The following is a 27,423-nucleotide window of genomic DNA, read 5'->3' on the forward strand; positions in this document are numbered from 1 at the left end:
ACCCCTTGTGCTTCCTGGGTGAGGTGGCACCCCACCCTGCTTCAGCTCACCCTTGGTGGGCTGTACCCACTATCTAAGCAGTCTCAGTGAGATGAACCAGTTTCCTCAGTTGGAAACACAGAAATCACCTGTCTTCTGAGTTGATCTTGCTATCAACTGTAGACCAGAGCTTTTCCTATTTGGCCATCTTGCCATGAAGAGAGAAAGCAGCTATTATTCTTGATCTTCTTCCTCCTGCCACCCGCCTGACAGGTCCCAGTGTGTGTTGTTGGCTGCATGTATACTTTAGAAATGTTTGTTCGTGTCATTTTCCCATTTTTTAATGGTGGTGTTTTGTTTTTGTTTTTGTTTTTTTTCTGTAAATTTGTTTAAGTTCCTTGTAGATTCTGGATATTAGATCTTTGTCAGATAGATAGATTGCAAACATTTTCTCCCATTTTGTAGGTTGTCTGTTCACTCTGATGATAGTTTGTTTTGCTGTGCAGAGCTCTTCAGTTTAATAAGATCCCATTTGTCAATTTTTGCTTTTGTTGCAATTGCTTTTGGCATTTTTGTCATGAAATCTCTGCCTGTGCTTATGTCTTGAATGATATTGCCTAGGTTTTCTTCTAGGGTTTTTATAGTGTTGGGTTTGCATTTAAGTCTTTGATCCATCTAGAATTAATTTTTGTATAAGATATAAGTGGTCCATTTTCAGTTTTCTGTACATGGCTAGCCAGCTCTCCAATGGCCTTTACTAAATAGGGAATCCTTACCCCATTTCTTGTTTTTGTTAGATGTGTCAAAGGTCAGATGGTTGTAGATGTTCAGTCTTATTTCTGAGTTCTCTGTTCTGTTCCATTGGTCTGTGTGTCTGTTTTTGTACCAGTACCATGCTGTTTTGGTTACTGTAGCCTTGTACTGTAGTTTGATGTTGGGTAGTGATACCTGCAGCTTTGTTCTTTTTGCTTAGGATTGTCTTGGCTATTTGGGCTTTTTTGTTTGTTTGTTTCCTAGGAATTTTGAAATAGTTTCTTCTAATTCTGTGAAGAATGTCAATGATAGGTTTATGGGAATAGAATTGAATCTATAAAATACTTTGGGCAGTATGGCCATTTTCACGATATTGATTCTTCTGATCCATGAACATGGAATATTGTTCCATTTGTGTCCTCTGATTTTCTTTTGCAGCAGTTTGTAGTTCTCCTTGAAGAGGACCTACACCTCTCTGGGTAGATGTATTTCTAGGTATTTCATTCTCTTTGTAGCAATTATGAATGAGAGTTCATTCACGATTTGGCCCTCTGCTTGCCTGTTGTTGGTATATAGGAATGCTAGCAATGTTTGCATATTGACTTTATCCTGAGACTTTGCTGAAGTGGCCTGTCAGCTTAAGAAGCTTTTGGGTTGAGATGATGGGATTTTCTAGATACAGGATCATGTCATCTGCAAACAAAGATATTTTGACTTTCACTCTTCCTATTCGAATACTTTTTATTTCTTTCTATTGCTTGACTGCCCTGGCTGGAACTTTCAATACTGTGTTGAATAGGAGTGGTGAGAGAGGGCATCCTTGTCTAGTGCCAGTTTTCACAGGCAATGCTTCCAGCTTTTGCCCTTTCAATATAATATTGGCTGTAGGTTTGTCTTATGTGGCTCTTATTATTTTGAGTTATGTTCCTTCAATACCTAGTTTATTGAGAGTTTTTAACATGAAGGGATGTTGACTTTTATTGAAGGGCTTTTCTTCCTCTATTGAGATAATCATGTTGTTTTTGTCTTTAGTTCTGTTTATGTGCTGAATTACATTTATTGATTTGCATATGTTTAACCAGACTTTCATCCCAGGGATGAAGCTGACTTGATATTGATGGATAAGCTTTTGATGTGCTGCTGGATTCAGTTTGCCAGTATTTTGTTGAGGATTTTTGCACTGATGTTCGTCAGGGATATTGGCCTCAAGTTTTCTTTCTTTGTTGTATCTCTGCCAGATTTTTGTATCAGGATGATGCTGGTCTCAAGAATGAATTAGGTAGAAGTCCCTCCTTTTCATTTTTTTGAAATAGTTTTAGTAGAAATGGTACCAGCTCTTTTTTGTGCCCCTGGTAGAATTCAACTATATATCCTTCTGATCCTGGGCCTTTTTGGATGATAGGCTATTTATTACTGCCTAAATTTCAGAACTTGTTATTAGTCTATTCAGGGATTCAGTTTGTTCCTGTTTCAGTCTTGGGAAGGCATATGCATCCAGTAATTATTCATTTCTTCTAGATTTTCTAGTTTATATACATAGACATGTTCATAGTATTCTCTAATGGTTGTTTGTATTTCTGTGTATTAGGTGGTGATATCCACCTTATCATTTCTGATTGAGTCTGTTTGATTCTTCTCCCTTTTTTTGTTAGTCTAGCTAGCAATCTATTTTATTAATTTTTTCAAAAAACCAGTTTCCAGATTCATTGATTTTTTTTTTGAAGTTTTTTTTTTTTTTTCATCTCAGTTTTTTCACTTCGACTCTGATTCTGGTTGTTTCTTGCTTTCTGCTAGCTTTGGGGTTTGTTTGCTCTTGGTTCTGTAGTTCTTTTAGTTGTGATGTTAGGCTGCTGATTTGAGATCTTTTTAGCTTTTTGATGTGGGCATTTAGTGCTATAAACTTCTCTCTTCTCTCTCTCTCTCTCTCTCTCTCTCTCTCTCTCTCTCTCTCTCTCACTTTCTTTGACGGAGTCTCATTCTGTTGCCAGGCTAGAGTGCAGTGGTGCAATCTTGGCTCACTGCAACCTCTGCCTCCCGGGTTCAAGTGATTCTCCTGCCTCAGTCTCCTGAGTAGCTGGGACTACAGGCGTGTGCCACCCCACCTGGCTAATTTTTGTATTTTTAGTAGAGACAGGGTTTCATCATGGTGGCCAGGATGGTCTCAATCTCTTGACTTCATGATCCGCCCTCCTCAGCCTCCTAAAGTGCTGGGATTATAGGCATGAGCCACCGTGCCCGACCTGGAGTCAGTTGCTTAACATTAAGTTCTAATTTGATTGTGCTGTGGTCTGAGAGACTGTTTGTTTTTATTTTAGTTCTTTTGCATTTGCTGAGATGTGTTTTACTTCTGATTATGTGATCTCTTTTAGAGTGAGTGCCATGTGGCATTCAGAGCAATATATATTCTGTTGGTTTTGGTTGGAGAGTTCTGTAGATATCTATCAGGTTTGCTTGATCCAGAGCTCAGTTCAGGTCCTGAATTTCTTTGTTAATTTTCTGTCTTGATGATCTGTCTAATATTGTCAGTGGGGTGTTAAAGTCTCCCACTATTATCGTGTGGCAGTCTAAGTCTCTTTATAGGTCTCTAAGAACTTGCTTTAAGAATCTGGGTGCTCCTGTATTTGTTGCATATATATTTAGGATATTTAGCTCTTCTTGTTGCTTTGAACCCTTTATCTTTATGTAATGCCCTTCTTTGTCTTTTTTGATCTTTGATAGTTTAACGCCTGTTTTGTCACAAAGTAGGTTAGTGACCCCTGCTTTTTTCTGTTTTGTGTTTGCTTGGTAAATTTTCCTCCATCTCTTTATTTTGAGCCTATGTGTGTCTTTGCATGTGAGATGGGTCTCCTGAAGACAGCATACCAATGGTCTTTTTATCCATCTTGCCATTCTGTGTCTTTTAATTGGGGCATTTAGCCCATTTACATTTAAAAATTAATATTGTTATGTGAATTTGATCCTGTCATCATGATGTTAGCTGGTTATTTTGCAGACTTGTTCATGTGGTTGCTTCATAGTGTCACTGTTCTTCTGTGTACTTCAGTGCGTTTTTGTAATGGCTGATAATGCTCTTTCCATATTAAATGCTTCCTTCAGGAGCCCTTGCAAGGCAGGCCTGGTGATGAATTCCCTCAGCATTTGTTTCTCTGAAAAGGATCTTATTTCTCCTTCACTTATGAAGTTTAGTATGGCCAGACATGAAATTCTGGGTTGAAATTTTTTTTAAGAATGTTGAATATTGGCTTCCAATCTCTGCTGGCTTGTAGGGTTACCACAGAGAGGTCTGCTGTTATTCTCATAGGCTTCCCTTTGCAATGACCTGTCTTTTTTCTCTGGCTGCCCTTAATCTTTTTGTCTTTCATTTTGACCTTGGAGAATCTGGTGATTATGTGTCTTGGGGTTGATCTTCTCATGGAGTATCTTATTGAGGTTCTCTGGATTTCCTGAATTTGAATGTTGGCCTTTCTTGCTAGGCTGGGGAAGTTCTCCTGGATGATATCCTGAAGTATGCTTTCTAACCTGGTTCTGTTCTCCCTATCTCTTTTAAGTACCCCAATCAGTTGATCCTATGTATTTGCATAATCCTGAATTTCTCAGAGGTTTTGTTTATTCCTTTTCATTCTTTTTTCTCTATTCTTGTCTGCCTTTTTTCAGAAGGATAGTCTTCAGGGTTTGAGATTATTTTCTCTGCTTGATCTATTCTGCTATTGATCCTTGTGATTGCATTGTAAATTGTGTGTGTGTGTGTGTGTGTGTGTCTGTTTTAAGCTTCATCAGGTCAGTTATACTCCTTTCTAAAGTGGTTATTCTCATTATCGGCTCCTATATTGTTTTTTCATGATTGTTAGCTTTTTTGCATTGGGTTAGGACATGCTCCTTTATCTCAGTGAAGTTCATTATCACCACCTCCTGAAGCTTACTCCTGTCAATTCAGCCATCTCAGCCTCAGCCCAGTTCTGTGCTCTTGCTGGAGAGGTATTGCAGTCATTTGGAGGAGAAAAGACACTCTGGCTTTTTGAGTTTTTAGCGTCACTCCTCCTCACTCTAGGCAGTGCAGCTCAGGGAGAGATCTCTTCCACTGGTGACACAAGCATTCCTTTGGCTGCCCCATCTCATATCTTACTGGATCATGTGCATCCCAAGTCCACCTGCTCTGAGCCCAACACAGCCCCAGTACTTGCCCAAAGTCCACAGTCCTTGTGGCCTAGACTGCATTTCAAATTTGTTCAGAACCCAAGGGCACTTCAGTGCACTGGTGGGGTGCTAGGTACCACTCAGGTTCCTACTGCTGGGGTGTAAGGTTACCCTCTTGCTCAAGCTGTTCTACGGGCCCCCTCCATGGGCACTGGCCAAATTCTGCCCTGTATTATGTTCTGCTGTGATAGGGAATCACTGAGTTACAATGCAAAGCCCCATAGTCACTTTGTTCTTCCTCCCCAAGCACACAGATTATCTCTATACCTGCTGATGGTGGATGGGGATTGATGATGTAGGCAATGTGAGTCAGTCTTATTTCTTCAATGCTTCTTTCCTTGATACCATGTTAAAACCTGGTACTCTGTCCGCTTACGTAATTTTTAGTTCTTAAGAAGGTGCTTTCTTGCATGGGTGGTTGTTCAGTTTGGTGTTCCTGCAGAGGATGATTGCTGGAGGGTTCTATTTGGCCATCTTGCTATGTCTTCTCTCATTTGTCCATTTTCATTTGGATTGTCTTTTTGCTGTGGAATTGAGTTCATTATATATTGTGGTTATTAATCCTTTGTCACATGAATAGTTTGCAAATATTTTCCCCTTTCTATATGTTGTCTTTTCACTTTCTTGATTGCCTTTTTTTCTGTGCAGAAGCTTTTTAGCTTGATGCAATCCCATTTGTCTGTTTTTGCTTTTGTTATTTGTTCCTTTAGGGTCTTACTCCAATAATCTTTGCTTAGACCAATGTGCTAAGAGTTTTCCCAATGTTTTCCTCTAGTGGTATAGTTCCAAGTCTTAACATTTAAGTCTTTAATCCATTTCAAGTTGATTTTTGTATCTGGTGAAAGATGAGGTCTAGTTTCATTGTTCTACACATGGATATTTAGTATTCCTAGCACCACTACTACTGGCCAGTTCTGATTCAGCAGTTGTGGTGTCAGATCAGCCTTGATGAGGGAAAGTTTATGGAGTTGAGCTCCTGCATAGCTGTTATTTCTTTCACAGTTTGCTTTTCAGGATGGCCGGGAAAGTAAACATTGAATTTACAGGACACTGGCCCCCATATAGGGCCTAAGGAAAATGGGCTTCTTGTTGCAAGATAATTCACTCAGGTGATGTAATCTTTGGGTTTGTAAGCAAGGCAAGGATACCCTCATCATTCAGGAAGAAGGGATTTTTTTCTGATGCCAAAGGGAGGTTTATTAGGGGTGGAGCTCAGACTTTCCTAAGTTATCCCATGTCTTTCTTCTTATCTCTATTCTGATATATAGGTTACCATTCTTTTTATGTCACTGCCCTGCCTTTTATCTTAATTTTAATGGAAAGGCCATGAATTCAACCGATCTGATAATTCAGCAATTCTCAGGATCAAAACTTGAGTTTGATTTTTGGCTATATGAGTGCTGAAGCTGAAAGAGAAAATGAATGAGCATCAGAAAAGTGAGCATGAGCATCAGAAAAGTGAGCATTAAGCTTTTTCCAGTCCTGATTTCCTGATGAGATTATCCTTCCAAGTAGTATTTTGTATATATCAAATTGTCTCATCTATCTGTCAAAGTCAAATAAAAATATAGAGACAAATCTCTAAACAAAGCGTTTCATTTGGAATGTCAGGCATAGTGGCACACACCTATAGTCTTGGCTCCTTGGGAGGCTGAGGCAGGAGGATTGCTTGAGCCCAAGAGTTTGAGGCCGTAGTGCACCATGATCATGCCTGTGAATAGCCACTGTATTCCAGCCTGGGAAACATAGCAAGACTTGCCTCCTTTAACAACAAAAAAAAGTTTTATTTAGGAAAGTAAATTGCCATTCATCTTCTCAATGAAACATACCTTGACTACAGTATTTGCTTCTGCCAGACAGGGTAGTCTTTTGTGTGTATGAAAAACAAAGGGAAGGTTGGGGTTTTATTAGAAAGAGAAATGTTACATATTGTTTTGAAAGAAAACTTACTACTACTAGTGAAGTTTTTGGGAGCTGGAAAGCTCTGATTGGTGGGTGAGTGATGGCAGTAGGTAAAACTGTTCTTAGAGTCACAGCAGTTCATTTCAGCAGCTACTGGGTTAAACTAGTCTTTTTTAATTTTTTTTGAAACAAAGTCTCACTCTGTTGCCCAGGCTGGAATGCAGTGGTACAATCTCGGCTCATTGCAACCTCTGTCTCCCGAGTTCAAGCGATTCTCCTGCCTCAGCCTCCCAAGTAGCTGAGGTTACAGTCACATACCACCACACCTGGCTAATTTTTGTATTTTTAGTAGAGATGGGGTTTCGCCATGTTAGCCAGGCTGGTCTCGAACTCCTGACCTCAGGTTGTCCATCCCCCTCAGCCTCCCAAAGTTATAGCAGGCCATTTTGGCAGCTGGCTTGTGATATAATCCTTGGAAAGGTGCTTTGTGCCCGAGTGCTTCCCCCTCCCCGCACCTGGTCTTTGACATTAATTTAGTTGAGTATGCCAAGATAATTTAAATCATGTGATTAATTTTTATTTATTCATTCTACATCTGCTAGATTTGTTTAACTCTTAGTTTGGATTAGAGTTAAAGGGAGAATCAGTAGATCAGCAGTACTTGTAAGATTTCTTGCTTTTGAACATTCAGGCCAAGTTACCCTTTTATGCCTAAGGGTTTTTTTTTAAAGTTTGCCTATTTATTTGTTCATTCGTTTGTTCATCTGTTTATTAATTCATTCTGTGACCTCATTCTTTGTCTATCTAGCAAAGCTTTTCTCAAACTCAATCTCACGCTTTCCTCTAGGATGGAGACAATATTAATATTAGACTCTGCATCTAGTTATGCATATTATATTTGTAAGTGTTATAGGAACCTTGATATTATCATAACCAGAGAGGGTTAGAGATCTGGGGCTTCAAAGTGGTTAAATTGGAAATTGAAAAGGAATTAGCATGGGTGCCCACTATAGCAAGATTGTGAGAGTTATTCAGAGTCAGCTGCCAAAGAACAATAGGAGAGATGTGAGCATCTTATGGACTATTGGGTGGCGTTTGTACAGCATTAGACAGCTGAGAGGAAGAAGGAAAAACTCAGTGTCCAAATTGGCACATTATGGCATGGAATGAAAAACAGGGACTTCCTGGGGTTATATTTTCTTGCCTTTGTTATACCACTACCTTCTAACTGGTCTCCCTATTTTTATCCATGTTCCTTTGCAGCTTATAACTCAACATAGCTGCTAGAGTTGTTCTTTAAAAATATGTTAGATTATGTTACTCCTCTGCTTAAAACCTTCCAGCGACTCCCATCTCACTCAGACCAAACACCAAAGTTCTTACAAAGGCTTACAAGTTTTATGATGTGGCTTCCTGTCACCCTGTAATCTTCAGTGACACTGGTTTTCTTGCTTTTATTCAGTATATGCTCCTGCCTTGAGGCTTACGTTGTTTCTTAGGCTCGGGATACTGTGCCTGATTAGCTTTGTCACTTCCTTCAGGCCTTTTCTCAAATCTTCTCAATGAAACATACCTTGACTACAGTATTTACTTCTGCCTCCTTCCTTCCCCCTCACTAACTCAAAACTGGATGCTCCCATAGGGCAGTGGGGAGTGGCGAATGAGGAAGGATTGGTTAATGGGTACTGAAATACAATTAAATAGAATAAGATCTAGTGGTTTGATAGCACAACAGGATGATTATACTTAATAATAATTTATTGTATATTTCAAAATATACAATAGAAGAGAAGATTTAGAATGTTCTCAATACAAAGAAATGATAAATATTTGAGGTGATGGATATTCCAATTACCAAGATTTTCTCATTACACATTATGTGCTTACATCAGAATACTACATTTACCCCAAAATATATATAACTATTATATATCCATAAAAAATAATAAAAAATGAAGCACTGCATGGGAAATTTTTAAAAAGACTGCTTGTCTCTGGAAATTGACTGTAGCTGCTATCAAGCTGTCATCTGTTCAGTCTTTGCTTCTTTAAGTCATTAGTTTCCTTTTCTAAGTCTAGGTTGAAAGGAGCTTAGGTCATAGCCTTGTGTTCTCCAGATGCAGCAAGGTTAATAAATCAAGCATCCATCATTTTACACTCACATAATGGGAGACAGTCTGTCTCTACATTTCACCTAGGAGAAGGGGATTATGAAGCAGAACAGCAATGGAAAAAAATATCCCACAATTGTCTGTAACACTGCCATTTACTTCTTTTGGGATTCCTGTTAGCAGTATATTAGAGTTTTTCCACCTATCTCCCATGTACTCTTAAGTACTCTTATTTACTTTGGGTCTCTTTTTTTCCCTGACCTGCATTCTAGAGAGATTTCATCAGTACTGTCTTGCAGCTGTTCTCTTTCGAATTCTTTCTAACATGTGTCTTCTTTGTTGAGGTTTTCATTTTTCACTGGCAATATTTTTTTGTGATTTTATTATGGTAAAATATATATGTAATATGAAGTTTACCATTTTAACTCTTTAAGTGTACAACTGAGTGGCATCAAATAAATTCGCAGTGTTGTGCAGCCATCTTCACAATTCATCTCCAGAACTTTTTCATTATCGCCAAAAGAACCTCTGTCTCTTTAAACAGTTACTTCCCATTTTCCCTCTCCCCAGCCCCTGGTCATCTCTATTCTACTTTCTGTCTCTGTGAATTTTCATATTCTAGGTACCTCATGTAAATGGAATCATAACATTTGTTTTTTTATATCTGGCTTATTTCACTAGCATAGTGCTTTCATGATTCATCCATGTTATATTATGTATTAGAATTTCATTCCTTTTTAAGGTTGAATAATATTCCATTGCACTTATATATACCATGTGTAATTTTTACATTCATCTATTGATGGACACTTGAGTGTTAATAGTTTTCATTTGCTAGTTTCCTAGTTGATGCTGTTGTATATCATTATTTCTTGTTTTATTTGTGCTTGGTTTTATTTCATACTTTTTCCTTTATGAAATGGAAGTGATTCTTTCATTTATCTGAGTATCCTAAACATGTAAAAATGTTTATCTGGCCATTTCATAAAGATAATTTTATCTGAAAAGGATTTGCAGATGTTCCTCAACGTATGATGGTTTGCCTTAAGATTTTTTGACTTTACAGTGGTGTAAAAGTGATGTGCATTCAGTAGAAACCATACTTTAGGTACCTGTACAACAACCATCATGTTTTTCACTGTCAGTACAGTGTGCAACAAGTTATTTGAAATATTGAACACTTTATTATAAAATAGGCTTTTTGTTAGATGGTTCTGCCAAACAATAGGGTAACATTGTTACCCACTGTGGAGCACGTTTAAGGGAGGATAGGCTAAGCTAATGGATGTTCGAAAGGTTAGGTGAATTAAATGCATCTTTGACTCCATGATATTTTCAGCTTACAAAGGGTTTCTAAGGATGTAACCCCATTGTAAGTCAAACACCATTTGTGTTATTTTTAAGCCTTTGAACATTAGAGTCTTCATGCGCTGTAGAATTTTGGTTTCAGAAGTGGAAGATTTTGTTTCCCCTCTCCATTTCTCCCCTCTGAGCATATCTGTCTAGTGCTTGAGCAGTTACTGCTATCTGTCCCCTAACCTCCAGTATAGAACCGGGTCCTTCAACAGTATTTTAGAGCTTCTTTCCAACAGTGACATTGGGGCTGTGGTAGATTCTGATCCTTGGCTGAAGTGAGGAGGGGGCTGCTTGAGGTCCAGTCTCCTTAGTCCTGCAGCTTGCTAAAAACCATAGTCCCAAGTGAGGTTTAATAGCAGTTGTTGTGTCCTATGTTGGCTTTCTTTTGAGAAACTTCAACCAGTGAATCTGACCTTGGTTCCCATCTCATTTTGAGTACTTTTTTATCCTTGTCATCCCTCTAAATTTAAGTTCCTAGTCACCAGTGCTGGCTTTTGACTCCAGAGTCTAGAAGACTTGTGATTTCACCCTGGTTCACTGTTGTTGTTTTTTGTTGTTATTGTTCTGTTGCTGCTATGCTGAGATGTTTATTTTATTTTGGAGCTCAAAAATATTTATATTTTACCTATAATTGCTGTGTTTTGGGAGCTGAGGAAATATGTCAAAACAAGAACTTATTGAGCTATTTTGATAAGATGTCTGAAAAATATTTAAAGTATTATATAAAATCTAGCTGATTTTGACATTTTATTCTAGAAACTCTTTGCTTAATTGTAAGCAATGAAAATGAAAGATTAAGACTCAACAATAGCTACCATTTATTAAATATCCTCTATACTAACCATTTTGACACTTCACACTTAACACACTTTGGTATTCCAGGTTTATAGTGGAATTATCCACTTATTTCCAATGAGGAAGGCAAGGCTTTGAGAGTTCAAATACCTTTACCAAAGTATCATAGCTAGGAAGTGGGGAAACTAGCCGTTGAGGCCAAATTATCATAAGTCCTCCGTCTTAGAACTTTAAAATAAGAACAATCTAAGTTTTTCATAGATCTTAATGATTAAAGTAGCTGAAGACCTTATAGATGAAACTCCAAGGAAATTATATTTTAGTTTGTCTTGTGTATTATTTCTGCATTAATCTTACTAAAACACAACACTCCTTTAACATCACTCATGTTTCCCTATTTCTATAGTGTCAAGTTTAAAATCTCACATCCTTGCACTGAGTGCAGAGAGGTCCGGATCCACAGCCCTGACTTGGGCAGCTGCAGCCTCCCTGGTGCAGGGCTCCTGCCTACTCCCGGCCACCAAGAGCACAGGGAGGCCCAGGTCCACAGCCCTGACTTGGGCAACTGCGGCCGTGCCCAGGACCGTGGGCTGTTGCCTGCTCCCCGCTGGTAGAACATGCAGCCCCAGCCGCGTTCCCTCACTGCCTGGGGCGGAGGTCCTTGCTAAGCCCAGGCCATTGTCCAGGGCAGGGTCCCTCGGTGGCTCCAGCACTCATCAGGGGTGGCCCAGAATTCCCCTTCACCTGGCTTGGGGGTCTGCCCAGGGTGGGCACCTCTGGGAGTGGATCACAGGCCTTGGGCCAGCCACTGGGAGTAATACTGTGGGACCCATATGGGGCAGACCCTGGGGATGTGACCCTGGGCGGGCCTGTGCGGTGAGCCTCCTTCCGAGGTTCAGGAACCCAGTGCTTTCTGTGTGGTGGGCATGGCAACCACATTGCTGGCTGGTCCCTGAAGTGAGCGCCACTCTCACTTCCTGTCCCTGGTCCCCAAAGCATGGCCCCAGCACTGCCTCCTCCCTTCGCCCTCCCTGCAGCAGTGGCAGGAGAGAGCAGTGATGCGGGGACAGGGTCTGGAGCCACAGAGGCTCCAGGCCTGGGGATGGGTCCCGGGCGGCTGTGTAAGGGTGAGGGCTGTGTAAGGGTGAGGGCAGTGTAGTCAGCTGCCTCCTCGAGGTGGGGCACAGGAGACTCACCACAGCTATTGCTGATCCTGTAGCCACTCCTGCCACCACCGTCCATGCCTCCTCACTGCAGACGGCCTGCTGCTGCCATTACTAGCATGAATTCTCTTTATTATGCCTTGCTCATTATTTTCTCTATACCACTTTTTATAGCATAGTACAGTGTTTAGGGCTCTCTCTCCACCTCCTTGCCTTTCAGACACAGCCTCTTTTAGGAACTTAACTTTCTTTATGAATCTTTATCTGACTGCAACAGTTTATAGTGAACCTCCTTTTTGAGAACATTAGATGTTATAGTTGATGTCACACATTTAGCACCTGTTTGTGCTTTATGTTTAAGTTTTGTTATTAAGATTGTGATTTCCCTGATTGTTTCTATACATCTCCTAATTATCTCTACAGCACTCTTAAGATGTAGTATATAGAAATAACTTCAGAAATTGAAACTTATAACCAGTGGCTTAAAGAAATAAAGGATATCTTCTCATTAACTTTGAATTTGTGTAGTAAGTCATTATGACTTTCTTCTCACATATGACATTTATCACATTTATCATTAGCATATTCTTTTTCATCTGAGATCAGTATGACCTATTTCAAAAAATTAAAGTAAATTAAACCATACTTATTTTCCTACTCCCAACCTTCCCAAATACTCAGCCATGCTTATCACCACAATATTTGGGGTGGGGTGAGAAAAGTGAGTCTCTTGGGCAGTGTCCTACAAGGTTGGTGGAGCTGGGTGCCTAATCATTGTGCTTTCACTTTCCACTGTGAGAGAAATTGCAGTGTTAGGGTGTTTCTCTTGTTGAGCTGTGCTGCCTTGTGGGAGGAGTGATGCAGGCAAAATAAAATTTACTTCTTACCCTGTTCACTGCGTCTGTTCTGGATTTTTTGCCTCAGTGGTGTGCTGAAACTTTTCTGCTGGATTCCTAGACTCCCACAAAGGTACTCTTGTCCATAAGTTGTCAAAATTGATACTTCTTGGGGGCATATGACAGTAGAAGTCACCTCTTCTGCCATCTTGCTGGTATTACCTTTATCACATTTTACTGTTAACAAGCCCTTGATGAAAGCTTTTATTTTAATGAGCTTATAAATTTGATGTATATAGATAATGCCATGGCATTATTTCAAGGTGACTTTTTGTAATCTACTGGAGTAAGTCACACAAAATTAGAACACAGCAAAACCATAAGGCATAATCAGATAACTTATATATTCATTGATGCTCAATATTAATGCACTGAGTCATCTTTGAATACAGTAGTACTTTGTCAGCCTATCTTCTTGTGGAAAGAAATAATACTTGATGCTAATTTTGTGGGATACAGTTTCCTGGACTTTTTTTTCAGATGGATGATACTCTCCTTGGCTAGTAAGTGGGTACAAGTTACCTCAGTGTATCAGTATATTAAATCTTTGGTCATAGAAAGTATTTTATTAACCCTCAACATTGGTATACACATTATAGGAATATTATCAAGTTAGTCTCCCTGCTTTCAATAACTTTTCATTCAGGTCACTTGTGTTAAGATCTGGAATTTTTACTGTCTTTTGAAGAGGTCCCAGTCATACCAGCTTTTGTTCATATTGGATTTGTGAAATTATTTCCCAACTCATTGACACCTTGCATACTTTGCCCATTTGCAGGTGGCATCATAACTGGTCTTTTCCATCCCCGCACATACTTTTCATGTCATGATTTTTTTGCATGTATTGGACCTTGACATTTCTTGAGAGAAGAGTTCATTGATCTCATTATAAATTGTATCCAGCTAAAATCTTTCATTGTATTTGTATTAGTCTGTTCTCATGCTGCTAATAAAGTCATATCTGAGACTGTGTTAATTTACAAAGAAAATGTTTAATGGACTTACAGTTCCATGTGGCTAGGGAGACCTGACAGTCATGGCAGAAGGCAAAGGAGGAGCAAAATCACATCTTACATGGCTGCAGACGAGAGAGCATGTGCAGGGGAACTCCTCTTAATAAAACCATCAGATCTTGTGAGACTTATTCACTAAAATGAGAACAGCTTGGGAAAGACCCACCCCCATGATTCAGTTACCTCCCACTGGATCTCTCCCACAACACATGGGAATTATGGGAGCTACAAATCAAGATGAGATTTGGCTGGGGACACAGCCAAATCATATCAGTACCTTTTCATTTTCATTTTGGATTTATCACTGTCCATGTCTGTTTGATTCCCTGTCCAGACCAAGAGCTTTTTGAAGATAGAAATCCTGTCCATTTTTTTTATTGCATTTTAGGTTTTGGGGTACATGTGAAGAACATGTAAGATTGTTGCTTAGGTGCATACATGGCAGTGTGATTTGCTGCCTTCCTCCCCTTCACCTATATGTGGCATTTCTCCCCATGCTATCTCTCCCCAACTCCCCACCCCCTGCTATCCCTCCCCTATTTCCCCCCAACAGACCCTAGTGTATAGTGCTCCCCTCCCTGTGTCCATGTGTTCTCATTGTTCAACACTCATCTATGAGTGAGAACATGCAGTGTTTGATTTTGTGTTCTTGTGTCAGTTTGCTGAGAATGATGGTTTCCAGGTTCATCCATGTCCCTACAAAGGACGCAAACTCATCATTTTTGATGGCTGCATAATATTCCATGGTGTATATGTGCCACATTTTCCCTGTCCAGTCTATCATCGATGGGCATTTGGGTTGGTTCTAGGTCTTTGCTATTGTAAACTGTGCTGCAGTGAACATTCGTGTGCATGTGTCCTTATGGTAAAACGATTTATAATCCTTTGGATATATACCCAGTAATGGGATTGCTGGGTCAAATGGAATTTCTATTTCTAGGTCCTTGAGGAATCGCCACGCTGTCTTCCACAATGTTGGAACTAATTTACACTCCCACCAACAATGTAAAAGTGTTCCTATTTCTCCACATCCTCTCCAGCATCTGTTGTCTCCAGATTTTTTAACGATCGCCATTCTGACTGGCGTGAGATGGTATCTCAATGTAGTTTTGAAATGCATTTCTCTAATGACCAGTGATGATGAGCATTTTTTCATATGTTTATTGGCCTCATGTATGTCTTCTTTTGTAAAGTATCTGTTCATATCCTTCGCCCACTTTTGAATGGGCTTGTTTGTTTTTTTCTTGTAAATCTGTTTTAGTTCGTTGTAAATTCTGGATATCAGCCCTTTGTCAGATGGGTAGGCTGCAAAAATTTTTTCCCTTTCTGTTGGTTGCCGATTCACTCTAATGACTGTTTCTTTTGCCTTGCAGAAGCTGTGGAGTTTGATTAGGTCTCATTTGTCTATTTTGTCTTTTGTTGCCAATGCTTTTGGTGTTTTGGTCATGAAGTCCTTGCCTACGCCTATGTCCTGAATGGTTTTGCCTAGGTTTTCTTGTAGGGTTTTTATGGTGTTAGGTCTTGTGTTTAAGTCTTTAATCCATCTGGAGTAAATTTTAGTGTAAGGTGTCAGGAAGGGGTCCAGTTTCTGCTTTCTGCATATGGCTAGCCAGTTTTCCCAAAAGGGAATCCTTTCCCCATTGCTTGTTTTTATCAGGTTTGTCAAAGATCGGATCGTTGTAGATATGTTGTGTTGCCTCCAAGGCCTCTGTTCTGTTCCATTGGTCTGTATCTCTGTTTTGATACCAGTACCATGCTGTTTTGATTACTGTAGCCTTGTAGTATAGTTTGATGTCCAGTAGTGTGATGCCTCCCGCTTTATTCTTTTTGCTTAGAATTGACTTGGCTATGTGGGCTCTCTTTTGGTTCCATATGAAGTTTAAGGTGGTTTTTTCCAGTTCTGTGAAGAAGGTCATTGGTAGCTTGATGGGGATAGTGTTGAATCTGTAAATTACTTTGGGCAGTATGGCCATTTTCACGATATTGATTCTTCCTGTTTCTCCATCTGTTTGTGTCCTCTCTTATTTCGTTGAGCAGTGGTTTGTAGTTCTCATTGAAGAGGTCCTTTACATTCCTTGTTAGTTGTATTCCTAGGTATTTTATTCTCTTTGTAGCAATTGTGAATGGCAGTTCGTTCTTGATTTGGCTCTCTTTAAGTCTGTTATTGGTGTATAGGAATGCTTGTGATTTTTGCACACTGATTTTGTATCCTGAGACTTTGCTGAAGTTGCTTATCAGTTTCAGGAGATTTTGGGCTGAGACGATGGGGTCTTCTAGATATACAATCATGTCGTCTGCAAATAGAGACAATTTAACTTCCTCCTTTCCTAATTGAATACCCTTTATTTCTTTTTCTTGCCTGATTGCTCTGGCTAGAACTTCCAGTACTATATTGAATAGGAGTGGTGAGAGAGGGCATCCTTGTCTCGTGCCAGATTTCAAAGGGAATGCTTCCAGTTTTTGCCCATTGATATTGGCTGTTGGTTTATTGTAAATAGCTTTTATTATTTTGAGATACATTCTGTCAATACCTAGTTTATTGAGAGTTTTTAGCATAAAGCGCTGTTGAATTTTGTCGAAGGCCTTCTCTGCATCGATTGAGATAACCATGTGGTTTTTGTCTTTGGTTCTGTTGATGTGGTGAATTACATTTATCGACTTGCGTACGTTGAACCAGCCTTGCATCCCCGGGATGAATCCTACTTGATCATGGTGGATAAGATTTTTGATGTGCTGTTGCAATCGGCTTGCCAGTATTTTATTGAAGATTTTTGCATCTATGTTCATCATGGATATTGACCTGTAGTTTTCTTTTCTTGTTGAGTCTCTGCCGGGTTTGGTATCAGGATGATGTTGGTCTCATAAAATGATTTGAGAAGGATTCCCTCTTTTTGGATTATCTGGAATAGTTTCAGAAGGAATGGTACCAGTTCCTCTTTGTATGTCTGGTAGAATTCAGCTGTGAACCCATCTGGACCTGGGCTTTTTTTGGGTGGTAGGCTCTTAATTGCTGCCTCGACTTCAGACCTTGTTATTGGTCTACTTAGGGTTTCGAATTCTTCCTGGTTTGGGCTTGGGAGGAGGCAACTGTCCAGGAATTTATCCATTTCTTCCACGTTTTCTAGTTTATGTGTATAGAGTTGTTTGTAATAATCTCTGATGATGGTTTGAATTTCTGTGGAATCTGTGGTGATATCCCCTTTATCATTTTTTATTGCATCTATTTGGTTATTCTCTCTTTTCTTTTTTATTAATCTGGCTAGTGGTCTATCTATTTTATTGATGTTTTCAAGAAAACCAGCTCCTGGATTTATTGATTTTTTGAAGGGTTTTTCGTGTCTCTATCTCCTTCAGTTCTGCTTTGATCTTAGTTATTTCTTGTCTTCTGCTAGCTTTTGAATTTTTTTGATCTTTCTCCTCTAGCTCTTTCAATTTTGATGATAGGGTGTCAGTTTTAGATCTTTCCTTGCTTCTCATGTGGGCACTTATTGCTATATATTTTCCTCTAGAGACTGCTTTAAATGTGTCCCAGAGATTCTGGTATGTGGTGTCTTCATTCTCATTGGTTTCGAAGAACATCTTTATTTCTACCTTCATTTCATTGTTTATCTGGTCAACATTCAAGAGAAAGTTGTTCAGTTTCCATGAAGCTGTGCGGTTCTGGGTTGGTTTCTGAATTCTGAGTTCTAACTTGATTGCACTGTGGTCTGAGAGACTGTTTGTTACGGTTTCCGTTCTTTTGCATTTGCTGAGGAGTGATTTACTTCCAATTATGTGGTCAATTTTAGAGTAGGTGTGATGTGGTGCTGAGAAGAATGTATATTCTGTGGATTTGGGGTGGAGAGTTCTGTAAATGTCTATTAGGTTTGCTTGTTCCAGGTCTGAGTTCAAGTCCTGGATATCCTTGTTGATTTTCTGTCTGTTGATCTGTCTAATATTGACAATGGCGTGTTAAAGTCTCCCACTATTATTGTGTGGGAGTCTAAGTCTCTTTGTACATCATTAAGAACTTGCCTTATGTATCTGGGTGCTCTCGTATTAGGTGCATATATATTTAGGATCGTTAGCTCTTCTTGTTGCATTGATCCTTTTACCATTATGTAATGTCCTTCTTTGTCTCTTTTGATCTTTGTTGCTTTGAAGTCTATTTTATCAGAGATGAGAATTGCAACTCCTGCTTTTTTTTGCTCTCCATTTGCTTGGTAAATCTTCCTCCATCCCTTTATTTTGAGCCTTTGTGTATCCTTGCATGTGAGATGGGTTTCCTGGATACAGCACACTGATGGGTTTTGGGTTTTTATCCAATTTGCCAGTCTGTCTTTTGATTGGGGTATTTAGTTCATTTACGTTGAGGGTTAATATTGTTATGTGTGAATTTGATCCTGCCATTTTGATGCTAGCCGGCTCTTTTGCCCATTGGTTGATGCAGATTCTTCATTGTGTTGATGTTCTTTACCGTTTGGTGTGTTTTTGGAGTGGCTGGTACTGGTTGTTCTTTTCTATGTGTAGTGCCTCCTTCAGGAGCTCTTGTAGAGCTGGTCTGGTGGTGATGAACTCTCTGAGTACTTGCTTGTTCACAAAGGATTTTATTTTTCCTTCACTTATGAAGCTTAGTTTGGCTGGATATGAAATTCTGGGTTGAAAGTTCTTTTCTTTAAGGACGTTGAATATTGGCCCCCACTCTCTTCTGGCTTGTAGGGTTTCTGCTGAGAGATCTGCTGTGAGTCTGATGGGCTTCCCTTTGTGGGTAACCCGACCTTTCTCTCTGGCTGCCCTCAGCATTTTCTCCTTCATTTCAACCCTGGTGAATCTGACGATTATGTGCCTTGGGGTTTGCTCTTCTTGAGGAATATCTTTGTGGTGTTCTCTGTATTTCCTGGACTTGAATATTGGCCTGCCTTGCTAGATTGGGGAAGTTTTCCTGGATAATATCCTGTAGAGTATTTTCCAGCTTGGATGCATTCTCTTCGTCACATTCAGGTACACCTATCAAACGTAGAGTAGGTCTTTTCACATAGTCCCATATTTCTTGTTGACTTTGTTCATTCCTTTTTACCCTGTTTTCTCTAACCTTGCCTTCTCGTTTTATTTCACTGAGTTGATCTTCGACCTCTGATATCCTTTCTTCTGCTTGGTCAATTCAGCTGTTGAAACTTGTGCATGCTTCACGAAGTTCTTGTGTTTTTCAGCTCCATCAATTCACTTATATTCCTCTCTATGTTGTCCATTCTCGTTAACATTTTGTCAAATCTTTTTTCAAGTTCTTAGTTTCTTTGCATTGGGTTAGAACATGCTCTTTTAGCTCACGGAAGTTTCTTATTACCCACTTTCTGAAGTCTGATTCTGTCATTTCATCACACTCATTCTCCATCCAGTCTTGTTCCCTTGCTGGTGAGGAGTTGTGATCCCTTGTAGGAGGAGAGGTGTTCTGGTTTTGGGTGTTTTCATCCTTTTTGCGCTGGTTTCTTCCCATCTTTGTGGATTTATCCACCTGTCGACTTTGTAGTTGTTGACTTTCTGATTGGGTCTCTGAGTGGACGTCCTGTTTGTTGATGATGAAGTTATTTCTGTTTCTTAGTTTTCCTTTTAACTGTCTGGCCTCTCTGCTGTAGGACTGGAAGTCCACTCCCGGCTCTGCTTGCCTGGGGATCACTTGCAGCAGCTGCTGAACAGTAAAGGTTGCTACCATTTCTTCTTCTGCTTTGTCCCTGAAGGATACCTGCCAAATGTCAGTCTGAGCTCTCCTTTATGAGGTGACTCTTAGGATATACGGGGGTCAGGGAGCTGCTTGAGGAAACAGTCTGTCCTTTATAGTAGCTCAAGTGCTGAGCTCTGAGCTCCGTTGTTCATTCAGAACTCCTGGGCAGGTAAGTTTAAGTCTGAAGCAGCAGAACTCATAAACCCCTTTTTTTTCCCAGGTGTTCTGTCCCAGGGAGTTAGGGCTTTATGAGTTTCCGCTGTGCTGCTGCCTTTTTGTTTTGTTTTGTTTTTTCTTCAGGGCTGCCCTGCCCACAAGGAGGCAGCCTAGTCACTCTCTGCCTGCAGAGGCTTCGCTGAGCTGCTGTGGGCTCCACCCAGCTACCGTGTCAACTTCCCTGCAGTCCTGTTTATATGGGTGTAGTTAGAACTGCCTTGGCAATGGTGGCCTGCCTCTGTAATGACGGACTCTCTCTGTACTGGCGGGTTGCCTCGGCAACAGCAGGCTGCCTTATCAATGGCAGACTGCCTCCGTAGTGGTGGAGTGCCTTGGTAATGGCAGATTCCCCTCCCCCACAGAGCTGGACTGTCCCGGGTTCATCCATGCTTGCTGTGCAACTCTCAACCCAGAGTGTTTCCAATTGCTGTTTTTTTGTCTTTGTTTTTGTTTTTGTGGGGATGGGACCAGCCGGGCTTGATCACCTGGCTCCCTGCCTCAGAGCCTTTTGTCTTTTAGTTGAGTGGTCAGCTCTCTTCCAGATGTCCTGGTCGCCTGTTGAATAGGCACCCGGATCTGTGTGATTTCCCGTGTGGCGACCCACTGCGCCGGCTGAAACCGCGGCTCTGAGATTCGTGGTGCTTTTTTGCCCGGGAATCTCCTGGCCTGGCTCTCTGTTTTAGCTCCCCTTGCTGGCTAAGTGGGGACACAATCCCGTTTACTCTGCACTGGGAACCACCATGTCGGGGCACTGGCAAAACGGCCGTGCTGGCCAAAACAGCCGCACTGGCAACCCGTGGGGCTCCTCCACCTGGGAATCTCCTGGTCTGTGGGCAGTAAAAATCCATCTGGAAATGCGACGTCCACTCACCCTCTGCACTTTCACTGGGAGCTGCAATCCTGAGCTGCTCCTAACTGGCCATCTTGGATCTTCTCTGATCAATCCTGTCCATTTTTGTTCACTGATACATTTTTGACAGCACAGGGACTGGTATTATGATGGATGCTGCTTGTGAAGTATTCAGAGAGAATCCAAGCACCTTTCTGTTACCAGGTTCAGAATTCCTCTACTAGACTTAGAATTCCTCTACTGACATTATGTTGCAAGAAAATACAATACCAACATAAGGGAGTATGCATCAAACTTTTCAAAGTTTAATTGTCTGGGTTCCTCCCTGCCACCACCCCCAACATTTTTCCAAACTTTCATACAGAAAAATGTTAAAGAACATAAATAATTTAAAAAATTAATCTAAATAAGACTTGGGTAGTATCATGGTTTTTCCTTGAAGGAAAAAAGCTTAGATACTGTTCTTAAAAAGGTGTGTTTTTTGGATAGTATTTATAGAAGTAAAATTGAGGACTTATATAGTAAAACCCAAATCTCTTTATCTTAATTCAGTTCACTTTCACTGTTGCAGTATATCATTATAAAAAGGTCTTTGATCAACTAGATGTACTTCTTTTTTATTTGCATGAATTTAAAATTTGAGTTAAGCAAGTAGAAAAAGACAGGAGACAGTTTGCTGAGATTTTTTTTTTTTCAGAGATAATGTGGCTGTCTTTTGTGGCTCTGGTTCTAGGCAGTATGAAACTGTGGTTCCACTTGAAGATTCCATTGTGACTGAAGTTACAGCAACTCTACAAGAATGGGCAAGTTTGTGGAAACAGTTATATGTGGTAAGTAGTTGATTACTAGTTTACTGGATCATTAAAGTTTAGTGTACCAAGTAAAAAAATTAACATATACTAAGTATGCAGTTTTAGATTTCCAAATATTTACAGTTTATGAAATGTTTGCTCTTAATATTTACTGAAGCTTAGTAGACTGGGTTTTTTTTCAACCTGAAGAGAGCACATTATTATTCACATGCCTGTAGTTTCTCTGCTCCAGTCACTAAAATATGTTACATAATACCAGGGATCTTAGCTCTCTTACTCATTGTTGTGTCCCCAGATGCTTTCATAAAACAGATATTTACAGAACAAATGAACCAACTTGAGAGTTACTTATTTTTATCTCTTGTGAACCTAATGGTGGGTGTAAAGGCCAATAAATTTGTGTTAACAGTTTTTAACAGCTACTAAGCTTCAAGGATATGTCATATCTGACACTTTGCTGGGCCAACAAATTAGCAGAAGATGAAATAAAATCCAGGCATGATGGCTCACACCTGTAATCCTATGGTTTGGGAAGCTGAGGCAGGAGGATTGCTTAAGGCCAGGAGTTTAAAACCTTCTTGGGGACTATAGCAAGACTTCTATCTCTACACAAAATTAAAAATTTAGTTGGGTGTGGTGGTGTGTACCTGTAGTCATAGTTACTAGGGAGGCTAAGGAGTGAGACCCTGTCTCTTAAAAAGAAAAAAAAAGAGGCCCGGCATGGTGGCTTACACTTGTAATCCTGGCACTTTGGGAGGCCGACGCGGGCAGATTGCCTGAGCTCAGGAGTTCACAATCAGCCTGGGCAACATGGTGAAACCCTGTCTCTACTAAAATACAAAAAAAAAAAAAAAAAAAAAAAAAAATTGCCAGGCATAGTGGCATGTACCTGTAGTCCCAGCTACTCAGGAGGCTGAGACAGTTGAATTGCTTGAACTCAGGAGGTGGAGGTGCAGTGAGCCCAGATCGTGCCACTGCACTCCGGCCTGGGTGACAGAGTGAGACTCCACCCCCCCAAAAGTAATAGAAACTTAATTAAAAAAACTAATAAAGTTCTTAGGAAACTTAGAAAGTGGAGAGTGATAGGGTATAGAAATAATTATAATATGTACACTAAAAATAAGTGACAGAGTTTGGGCTCTGGACAAGATGGAATAAACACATTTTATTTTATTACTTCTACTAATCATACCAAAAAGCCCTGAGTAAAACACGTAACTCACCTACTGGAAAACTCTGAAAGTTAGAAAAAAGAGAGTAAATTAAATTGCCAAGGGATTTGGAGGCTCAGGGATCAAATGAATTCTCTCTCTCTTTTTTCCCTTTCTTTACCTTCATATATCCTGACCTGGTCTCTAGAGAAGCATGCAACTTGGAAATGCCAATGGGTAGAAACAAACAAACAAAGGAAATTTAGTGCCAAGGAAAGCCTGTTCTCTCTAGCTGAAGGATAGCCCCAAAAGACAGAAACTTTTTTAGTCATATTTTACTGTTCTCTAAGAGAACAGCGCAATAAAAGCTGCATTTCTCTCCTACCCTAACAGGCATTTCAGCAGTGGAATCCACAACCAGTGTTATTTTAAACATACTTCCTCCCCCTCCTATGGTAGCAAGGGGATGCCTCTCTCCAGTGGAGCCTGTAGAATTAACTGGAAAAATGTTGGGGGTGGCAGGGAGGAACCCAGACAATTAAACGTTCACCCCCTACCCTATAGTAATGAAGTGGTGCCCCACCTCAGTGGAATATGAAGTAAGGAAGAGGTAACTTTCCATAGAGAAACCTGTGGTTGGAACTCTTGACTTCTACTCTTCTTTGTTGTGCTCTTCTCAGCTAAGCCTCTGGTCAAGACTCTGACTTCCACCCTCCCTTCCCCACTGTACTGAAGAGGCAGACCCTGTGGGATAGTAGCCTGTCTTCCATCCTTTCCCTGCTAAAATGAGGTAGTGCTTGTCCCCACCCAAATCCAAGCTGAGGAGATAGTGGGGTGAAGTAATGTCATCTAGGTAATACAAATGAAGGAAATCAGAAAAGCACTGTGGAGATTTTTATAACTAAATTGGCATTCAACCACAGCCCATAAAGGTGAGAGGGTTGCAGTTTTAAGCAGGTTGACTGTTTGCTAAAATAGATTATTCAAATAGGAACCAGAGTGTCATAGTATAATAATGTTCAGGATATGGCCAAAAATTACTTGTCATATGAAAAATCAGGAAAATCTAAACTTAATGAATGCCGATATTGAGATGACACAGATGTGGAATGATCGACAAGGAATTTTGAACAGTTTGTGTAAAAATGCTTCAACAAGCAATTACAAACACTCTTGAAACAAACAAAAACATAGAAGACCTTAGGAACAAAGTAGAAACTATAAATAACCAAATGAAAATGATAGAACTGAAATATACAATAACCAAAATTTTAAAAAATTATTATATGGGCTCAATAGTAGCCCATAGAAATGATAGAGAAATGAATTAGTTAATTTGAAGATAGTTCACTAGAAATTCTCCAATATAAATAATGGAGAGAAAAATAGAAAAAATGAGCTCTGCTTCCAGAGATTTGTGGGACTATAACATAAGATGTGACACTATAGTCTCAGAATACTAGATACAGAGAACAGGATGTGGAGCCTATACTTATGTGTGTGTGTGTGTGTGAGTGTATATATATGTATATGTGTGTATATATATTTTAAATAAATAATGACTGAAATTTCCCAATTTGGCAAAAGACATAAGCCTACAGATTCAGGAAGTTTAGTGAACTCCAAATGGGAAAACCCCAAAGAAATCCATACTTGGACACATCATAGTCCAAATTTTGAAAATTAAAGCCAAAGAAGAAATCTTCAAAGTATGTAGAGGACATTAACACATTACCTATGTCAGTGATTTGAATAACAAGTTTCTCATCAGAAAGTATGGAGGACAGGAAGTATCCCAGCATTTTTCAACTGCTAAAAGAAAAAAACAACAACAACAGTTTATCCTGAATTGTGTATCCAACAAAAATATGCTTCAAGAATGAAGGAGTAATCAGCCCATATCAGAAAGAGGAAAGCTATGAAAATTTGTTTACAGCAGATTGGTTCTAAAAGAATGACTGACTATAAAGGAGGTTGTTCAGAAAGAAAGGAAGTGATAACTGGATGCTTGGAACATTAGGAATGAATAAAGCAATGGAAAGGGTAGATTAATTCTCTCTTCAGTTTTTAAAATTGTGTAGGGGATCACAGTTCCTCATCAACAAGGGAACAAGGCCTGATGGAGAACGAGTGCGTTCCATTAACAGAATTAGGCTTCAGAAGGTGGATAATAAGAAACTTCTGTGAGTTAAAAGAACATGTTCTAGCCCAATGTAAAGAAACTAAGAACCTTGAAAAAGGTTTGATGAAATCCGAACTAGAATAGAGAATTTAGAGAGGAATATAAGTGAATTAATGGAACTGAAGTATACAATACGAGAACGCCACGACGTGTGCACAGGTTTTAACAGTTGAATTGATCAAGCAGAAGAAAGGATATCAGAGGTCGAAGACCAACTTAATGAAATGAAACGAGAAGACAAGAATAGAGAAGAAAGAGTAAAAAGGAATGAGCAAAGTCTCCAAGAAATATGAGACTATGTGAAAAGACCTAATTTACGTTTGATAGGTGTACCTGAATGTCATGAAGAGAATGAATCCAAGCTGGAAAATATTCTTCAGGATATTATTCAGGAAAACTTTCCTAACCTAGTAAGGCAGGACAATACTCAACTCCAGGTAATACAGAGAACACCACAAATATATTCCTGAAGTAGAGAAACCCCAAGACACATAATCGTTAGATTCACCAGGGTTGAAATAAAAGAGAAAATTCTAAGGGCAGCTAGAGAGAAAGGTCAGGTTACCTATAAAGGGAAGCCTATCAGATTCACAGCAGATCTCTCAGCAGAAACCCTACAAATTAGAAGAGAGTGGAGGCCAATATTGAATATCCTCAAAGAAAAGAATTTTCAACCCAGAAACTCATAACCAGCCAAACTAAGCTTCATAAATGAAGGAAAAATAAAATTTTTTGTGAACAAGCAAGCACTCAGAGATTTCATCACCATCAGGCCTGCTTTACAAGAGCTTCTGAAAGAAACACTATACACAGAAAGGAACAACCAATATCAGTCATCCCAAAAACTTACCAAAAGGTAAAGAGTATCTCCATAATGAAGAATCTGTATCAACTAATGAGTAAAATAGCCAGCTAGCATTAAATGACAATATTAAACTCACAAATATCAATATTAATCCTAGATTTAAATGGGTTAAATGCCCCAATCAAAGACACAGACAGGCAAATTGAAGAAAAAGTCAAAACCCATCAGTACGCTGTATCCAGATCCATCTCATAAGCAAGAACACACAAAGACTCAAAACAAAGGGTTGGTGGAAGACTTACCAGTCAAATGGAGAGCAAAAAACAAACAAACAGCAACAACAACAACAAAAACAACAACAACAGGAATTGTAACTTTTGTCTCTGACAAAATAGACTTTAATAGTAACAAAGACTAAAAGAAACAAAGAAGGATATTACATAATGGTAAAAGGATTAATGCAACAACAGGAGTCAATGATCATAAATATATATGCACCCAATATAGGAACACCCAGATACATAAGACAAGTTCCTTATGACTTATAAAGAGACTTGGACTCCCGCACAATAATAGCAGGAGACTTTGACACCACATTGTTAATATTTGATGAATCAACGAGATAGAAAATTAACAGGGACATCTATGATTTGAACTCAGACCTGGAACAAGTAAACTCAGTGAATATTTATAGAATTCTTCACCCCAGGTCCACAGAACATACATTTTTCTCAGTATAACATTACACCTATTTTGAAAGTGACCACATAATTGGAAGTAAATCACTCTTCAGCATTTGCATAGCATTTCACAGACTTAAATGAAATATTGATTGGCTGTTTGTTATTTTCTTCCCTTATTTCTTCCTGTCTCTGCTGTTAAGCACAATTATTGGCATAAAAGAGGTTTTTAATACCTATTTTTAGATTGCATTCCAGCCTGGGCAATAGAGCAAGACTCTTGTTCTCTCTCCCCCTTTCTCTTTTTCTTTCTTTCAAAAAAAAAAAATAAATAAAATTGTGTTTAATAATACAAAGCAAAAATTATAATGTTGATATAGTTCTCAGTGTATATTCAGTTAATATTTAAGAAAACTGTTGGCCAGGTGCAGTGGCTCATACCTGTAATCCCAGCATTTTGGGAGGCTGAGGTAGGCGGATCACCTGATGTCAGGAGTTCAAGACTAGCCTGACCAATGTGGTGAAACCCTGTCTCTACTAAATATAGAAAAATTAGCCAGGTGTGGTGGCACATGCTTGTATTCCCAGCTACTCAGGAGACTGAGACAGGAGAATCACTTGAACTTGGGAGGCAAAGGTTGCAGTGAGCTGAGATCTCACCATTGCACTCCACCCTGGGTGACAAAAGTGAAACTCCATCTCAAAGAAAAAAAAGGAAAAGAAAAATGTTAAAGTGGAGAGGGAAAAGGACATAAATTATGATAGAGTAACTACATTCCACTTTAGGTATCAAAACATTCATATTGGTAGGCTGTGCAATTACATATGTATATTGCAATCTCTAGAGCAATCGTTAAAATATTACAT

The 27,423-nt window shown here is 39.5% G+C and overlaps 1 protein-coding gene across 5 annotated transcripts in view; it reads left to right on the forward strand.

Annotated features, from left to right (window-relative positions):
- Positions 1 to 27,423, forward strand: part of DOCK3 (dedicator of cytokinesis 3) — a 610,183-nt gene that overhangs the window by 226,258 nt on the left and 356,502 nt on the right. For all 5 annotated transcript variants that reach the window (XM_064367135.1, XM_064367139.1, XM_064367136.1 and 2 more), the window contains exon 5: positions 21,660 to 21,756. In XM_064367135.1, the coding sequence (XP_064223205.1) occupies positions 21,660 to 21,756 (97 nt within the window). The remainder of the gene's footprint in view (positions 1 to 21,659; positions 21,757 to 27,423) is intronic.

This window comes from Aotus nancymaae, unplaced genomic scaffold (assembly GCF_030222135.1).
Source record: "Aotus nancymaae isolate 86718 unplaced genomic scaffold, 86718_ANA_hifiasm-v0.15.2.pri h1tg000067l, whole genome shotgun sequence".
In the NCBI taxonomy this organism is placed as follows: domain Eukaryota; kingdom Metazoa; phylum Chordata; class Mammalia; order Primates; family Aotidae; genus Aotus; species Aotus nancymaae.